The 6,615-nt window shown below is 63.3% G+C and overlaps 1 protein-coding gene across 2 annotated transcripts in view; it reads left to right on the top strand.

The window, feature by feature from the left end:
- ITGA5 (integrin subunit alpha 5) overlaps positions 1–6,615 on the top strand; it is a 63,181-nt gene that overhangs the window by 32,175 nt on the left and 24,391 nt on the right. For both annotated transcript variants that reach the window (XM_034792090.1, XM_034792089.1), the window contains exons 10-13: positions 394–450; positions 1,474–1,526; positions 4,308–4,516; positions 5,772–5,963. In XM_034792090.1, coding sequence (XP_034647981.1) covers positions 394–450; positions 1,474–1,526; positions 4,308–4,516; positions 5,772–5,963 — 511 coding nt within the window. The remainder of the gene's footprint in view (positions 1–393; positions 451–1,473; positions 1,527–4,307; positions 4,517–5,771; positions 5,964–6,615) is intronic.

Raw genomic sequence — 6,615 nt, 5'->3', positions numbered from 1 at the left:
GGGGGGGGGGGGGGGGGGGGGGGGGGGGGGGGGGGGGGGATGAGGGCTCAGGACTTCTCTCTGATGTGGTTTCCCATCTATAACGTGGGGAGGGCGCTTAGCTGCTGTGGGCATCACCCGTAGAGCCCCTCAGAGGGGAGGTGCCAGAGAAGTGGGAGTTGGATTTTCTACCTGACGAAGTTGAAAACACCAGGTGAGATCCCCCGGCTGGGCTCTGGGTCAGCAGAGCAGTGGAGTGAGCAGGGGCCGTCTGGGCCAGAACTGTCCAGAGGAGGCGAATAGAAACTGCCTGGGGGCTGGGACGGGAGTGAGTCCCGGTCAGAGCAGTTCTGCACTGAGGGCTTGGGATGGGGTCTCGGCAGCCGAGCTGTGACCTGGGTTTTCTCTTGCCAGGTCACTGTCCTGAATGGATCAGACATGAAGTCCCTGTATAACTTCTCTGGAGAGCAGGTGAGCAGGATGCGCCAGCCACATAGGCCAGGTCCGTGTGCTTGGCAGGGGCTCTTCTGACGTCTGAGCAGAGCTTTGGAACAAGGCCACCCCGAGGGATCGAACGAGCCCCATGGGCAGTGGGTGATGCCCACTAGGTCCCTCGCTGGGTGGGAACTGTTAGCTCTTTCCAGGGGGAGGGGCACGGCCCTTACCCGGACTGGGTGTCACTGACCCAGAGGGCCCCTGGGTAGCACCATGGGGGTGCTAGAAGTGCTTCCCGTGTTGGAAATAACCCTGTCAGTGAGGGGAGGAGGGTGAGTAATCTCCTGCAGCATGGGGAAAAAGCCCCTTCCCCAGCATTTGTGCCAGTGCCCGAGAAACAGCAGACATGCCACCCGAGCCAGCAGGCGAGGGGCCTGTCGCTGTCTTGGCACGTGGGTGGCGTGTTAATAGAAAGATCGTCTTGCGAGCACTCTCCCCGGGCTGGTGGCCCCACGGCCCCAGCAGCAGTGGCTGCCTCGTAGAGGGGTGGCTTTGGCTGCATCCCTGGCTGCAAAGGTGCAGAGCCCAGGGCAGCGATACTGGCCCTTTGCGTGGCCCTTAGCAGCTGGGGATGAGATGGGGAGCTGACGCCGTGCGGCGTTGGGTCCCCGCAGGCTCGGGGTGTCTGCGCCAACACTGGGGGGGGGGGCGGGCTTTGTCCCCTTGAGGGGAGTGGGGGATTAGAAAGGGAAGTTTTGAAAATCCCTTTGTCCTCCTGGCAGCGTCCCTGTCTCAGGTCAAGGATCGGACACACCAGCTCCCTGCCCCAGCCCCCCTGCTCACCACGGGGAGTCAGCCCGGAGCCCCTGTTTCACCCGGCCTGCTGCAGAGCCGGGACCAGCCCATGGCTAGGCCCAACTGGAGGGAGTTCCTGGCCCCCAGCCTCTCATGTGGGCCCCACCCTGGGAGGTTTCCCCACTTGTGGCGGGGATGAGGGGAGAATCCATCGGGAATCTGCAGCCTAATTGCTGAACCCGGCGCTCCCTTTCTCCCCCGCAGATGGCAGCCTACTTCGGCTACGCGGTGGCTGCTGCTGACGTGAACAGTGACGGGTGAGTGCAGGGTCCTGCTAGCCGGGGTGTGTCGGTGCCGTTATTGGGGGTTCGACAGAAGGGGGGCAGTTGGGTCAAGCAGGGAAGGTCTGGGCTGTGTTGAGGGGGTGTGGGTCTGGCATCAAAGGCATAGCAGTGTGTGGGGGAGGGGAGGCACATGGGGGCCTGTGTAGTGCGTGGAGGGGTTGGGGGTGGGCAGGGCTTGGAGCCCGCTGACCCAGCAGCATCCCCTATCGTAGGGGATGGGACAGAACAGCATCCCTGAGCCCAGTTGTCCCCTGCCCCCACGTTCTGGGTCACACACTGGGAGAAATCCCTCCACGTCCAAAACCCTTTCGCTTCATTGCAAGATATGGCCATCCTCTCCCCCGCCCCCACCATGGCCATACAGTCACTGCCGTGGCTGCTGCGGGTCTAATGGAGTGGGGCCTGGGCGAGAGCGGGGCCTGGAGGGGTGTGTGGGTGGGGGCCCGGGGGGCTGCGTGGGAGTAGGGTCTGGGGGGTGTGGGCGGGAGTGGGGGCCCGGGGGCTGTGTGGGGAGTGGGGCCTGGGAGCTGTGTGGGAGCGGGGGCCGGGGTGTGTGTGGGCGGGAGCAGGGCCTGGGAGCTGTGTGGGAGCGGAGGCCGGGGTGTGTGTGGGCGGGAGCAGGAGCCAGGGTGTGGGTGGGTGGGAGCTGGGCTCTGGGGGTGTGTGGGTGGGGGCGGAAGTGGGGCCTGGGGTGTGGGTGGGTGGGAGTGGCAGCTCCTCTCCCCTCTGAGGAAGTGGCTGACCGCAGCCCTTGGCTCCTGGCACCTCCCCCAGCAGGCCCAGATCTGATTCAAACACACACACCCCGCTCGTGCACACACCCCCCCCACTCATCCCCCTGTGTGTGCACCCCCTCCACACACAACTCATCCTCCTGCGTGTGCACACACACACCCCACCCTGCCCTCCCGCACATACCTATGCGCACACCCTCTGAGTGTACACACTTAAAGGCTATTTGAGCCCCAGAGGATCCTAGCCCCTGGGTCTCACTAGGTGAAGGGGATAGAGCCAGATGGCAGCATTGGAGCCAGGGGGTCGGCTTCTCCCCAGCCCCGGGGGGGAGCAGGGAGCTCAGCCGGGGCTGTGTGGCCAGTTCTGCCTAGGTCGAGCCTGCCAGCAGGGACCTGGTTAGCACCACGTGTGACGGGGGGTTGGATGCAGACATCTTCCCGCTGGGCTGCACCCTCGGTTCACCCCGGCAATGACTGTTGGTGTGTCTGCACTGCAGTCCGATAACTGCCCCTGCCGCTGTCTCAGGCTAAGGGGCTGTTTCACTGGCTCTGTGACCCTCCCACCTCGCAGGGCCCTAGAGCCCAGGCTCCAGCCCGAACCCCAGGGTCTAACCCGCAATGAAACAGCCCCTTAGCCTGAGCCAGCTGGCACAGGCCAACCATGGGTGTTTAATTGCAGTGTAGACATACCCTGTGGGGCCAGGTGACCCTGCTCTGTGCCCCAGCCCCATAAAGGGGCCTGGTTCCCATGGCTGGAGGTTTCATCTGCCACGGGCAGGTGCCTGTGGCCCCAATCCAGCTACCTTCTCAGGGCTCAGGCAGGGCAACCTCATGGTACCTCCAGCAGGGGCTGGGCTGGCAGAGACAATGTCTGAGCTCCCACCACACCACGCTCTGCCCACACATGCCAGCATGAAACACACGTGCAGCTGTTGCCATGCAGCTGCCCTCTCTGTCCTCTGTGGAAAAGCTTTAAAAACTCACATTAAGTGGCCATCCTTAGGTTTCAGAGTTAACGTGACACAGATGTTTTTTTAAAAAAAGCTTTCTTCCCAGCTTTCAGGGTGAGAGGCTTTATAGCAAACAGCTGTTCGGGTTCTCCAGCACGTAGGTGGCAAGCCCGGGGCAAATGACACCTTGCCCAAGTGGGCACTGGGAAATCAGGGCTCCAGGGTTCTGGTCCCAGCTCTGGGAGGAAGTGGGATACAGTGGCTTGGAGCAGGAGTCTCGTGGAGCGTCAGGACTCCTGGGTTCTAGTCATGGCCCTGTCGCTCCTGAACACGTAGTGAGTTGGGGCGGGAGGGAGGGGGGTTCTAGGTGGCTCGTGGGCCTGGTGTGGGGGAGGGATTATTGGCGAGTGAGTGCACCCCTCAGTGGCAGCTCCTCTCCCATGGGGCTGGGCCTGGCTCCCTGCTCCAGCATGCGGGGTCGCCGCATCATTTGGGTCTGGCCTGGCTGCCCCTCCAGCAGGTTGCGAGGCCCAGAGGGAGAGCCAGCAGGGCCGGCTTTAGGAGCTGTGGGTCTCGATTCGAATACCCGGCGGCATTCTGGGGCTTCCGTGGCGCTTCGGCGGCGGGGGTCCTTCACTCACTCCGGGTCTTCCATGGTGCTGAAGGACCCCCTGCTGCCGAAGTGCCACCGAAGACCCGGACCACCGCCAGATGAGTAAAAAAAATGTAAAAGGTGCCTTAAGCGCGGGGCCCTCTTAGGCGTGGGGCCCGATTCCAGGGAATCAGGGGAATCAGCCTAAAGCCAGCCCTGGGAGCCAGGCTCAGCCTTTGGGGCAGGAGCCCCCACTGTGGGGTGAGTGCGAGGTGAGCTCACTCTCCAAACACCCACGGACACCCCTGGCTGCTGGAGCGCCGCCACCAAGCATCCGTGTGCTGTGAATGTCGCCCCCTGCTGAACATGTGGTGGAAGGGCGAGTTACCCATCGGCTTGGGAGCCCTGTCGACTGCTCTAGCATGAGCCCAGATTCTAAGCCCTGGTCGGTCTCTCTCTCTCCCCCCTCCACTCGAAGCCTGGACGACCTGCTGGTGGGCGCCCCGCTGTTCATGGAGAAGACAGAGGACGGGCGGGTTCAGGAGGTGGGCAGAGTCTACATCTACCTGCAGCAGCCCCACGGCATGGAGCCCAATGCCTCCATGGTGCTGACCGGGCACCAGGAGTTCGGCCGATTTGGGAGCACCATCGCCCCGCTGGGAGACCTGGATCAGGATGGCTATAACGGTTAGCGCACGCGTGTGTATGATTTTCGCCCCCTGCTGGCTGCAGCCGATGTAGGATCTAAGCTAGGCGTGTACGCCGGTTTAGTTTGACCCCTCCCTGCCACATGTCAGGGGCCTGGTGCTGGAGCCAGAGCGTGCAGGGTCTGGGTTCTGGGATGACGTGCCCCCTGCAGGGTGGAATTACCAACTCTCCTGTTATTTCAACCCCGTCAGTAGCTACCAGAGGCAAAAATAGCTCAGGGAAAATTGTAAACACAAGTGCAGACACAGGGGCCTGAATGCTAAGCCTCTTGGGGCGGGGGTCAGCAGCTGCTTGGGGGGTCACAGTCCTGCTAACCTCAGAATCCTTTGCAGGTCTCCGCTGGTGTTGGAGCATCAGCCACACGTTGCAGCTGATGCTGGGGGTTAATTTCATTAGGCCCTAAAGGGGCTGCTCGCCCCGTGTGAGGGATGGGATGGGAGTGGGCACCTGGCTGGGCAGCAGCTGGTCCTGCTTGGCATGGCTGGCCTGCTCTGCTAGGCTACGAATGTACAGGAATCCGGGTGCCTGATGCCCACTAGCCTGGAAAGGAGACGCTGCTGGCCTGAGCCGGGGCGTGGCAGGGGCTGGCCTCCAGGTGCTGTTGCTCTGAGTACAGGGGATTCCCGGGCTGCCTTAGACAAGCAGTTGTCAGGGGTGGTCTAGTTCTTACGCAGACCTTCCGTGAGTGCCGGGCACTGGACTAGGAGACCTAGTGAGGTCCCTTCCAGCCCTGTGCTTCCAGGGTTGAAAAGCTGCTTATCACACACTGAGCTGTTCCACTGCACCCGCCGGGCCCCTGAGCTGCCCCCCACCTGTGGGCCAGCCTGGGAGCTAGATCTGGTCTGTGGCGACCGGAAGTCCCTCCCCAGCCAGCCATTCGGGGTCCCCCGGGTGAAAAGAGTTTGACGGGTCTTAGCCTTGTTCTCTTCCATGGCAGCTTCAGCGCCCTGTGGAGACCCAGCGGCCCTCGCCCACCTAGGGCTGGGCAGGGAGGGCAGGAGTGTGAGATAGAAACCAGGGGAAGGGTGAGTCCCTGCAGCCCTCGCTGCCCAGCATTGAAAGGGACGGCTCCACGGATGAGCTTGGCTCCTGGTTGCAGGCTGTCTTCCCCAGCCATGAACCCCCAGGCCCGTTTCCCTGCTGCCTGTGCTGGGGGCGACGGATGGGAGCGGGGTCCGGCTCTTCTAGGGTGCCTCACGCTCCTCTGTTGACCTTGGTGTTTGCCTCCCCCCAGATGTTGGCATCGGGGCGCCCTTCGGCGGGGACGAGCAGCAGGGCATGGTGTACGTGTACAACGGCCAGGCAGGTGGGGTGAACGACCAGCCCTCCCAGGTCCTGAAGGGGCACTGGCCGCCCAGCAGCTCGCCCGACTTCTTTGGGTTCGCCCTCCGCGGAGCCAAGGACCTGGACGGAAACGGCTACCCAGGTGAGGGCTGGTGCAGGGGAGACTTGGCACCACCCCCTGTGACTGCCTGGCCCTCCAAGTCCCCACGGGGGGTGGGGTGTCAGCCACCTGGTCCCCGGGAGACGCGGCCAGCATCATGGCTCTGAGCACAGATCGTGCCCAGTGCCTGAGCTGGCTGCTTGGAGGCTGCAGTGCTCCCTGTCTCCAAGAGGAGGCGCTGTTCGTCTGTCTCTCCATCCCGGGGTGCCTCTGGGCTCCCCATTCTTACCTCCTGCACCCTCCCCTCCCCCAGTTCTAGCACTCAGTGAGCATTTGGGACGAGTGCTGCTTCTAGCGCCTCCTGCTGGGATACGATGGCCGACTCTCCCCAGGGGAGAGAATCCACTCGACATCCACTGGGCTATTGCAGCCTGGGTGGGTCCCTGGGCCGTGCTGAGGTGCTGCGGGATAACTTAATGCCAGTTGGAATGGTGCTGAGTGCCGTGGGATAACCTGCCACTCGCCTGCCCCCTTACTCCCATCCCCCTGGCAGCGAGCTCCCTGCTCGCTCCCCCTGGAGCAGACCCCACCCCGTCGCCCTGGCAGCGAGCTCCCTGCTCACTTCCCCTGGAGCAGACCCCACCCCATCCTCCGGGCAGTGAGCTCCCTGCTCGCTCCCCCTGGAGCAGACCCC

This window comes from Trachemys scripta, chromosome 16 (assembly GCF_013100865.1).
Source record: "Trachemys scripta elegans isolate TJP31775 chromosome 16, CAS_Tse_1.0, whole genome shotgun sequence".
Classification (NCBI taxonomy): Eukaryota; Metazoa; Chordata; order Testudines; family Emydidae; genus Trachemys; species Trachemys scripta.
This window is presented reverse-complemented; position numbering and strand designations above follow the sequence as displayed.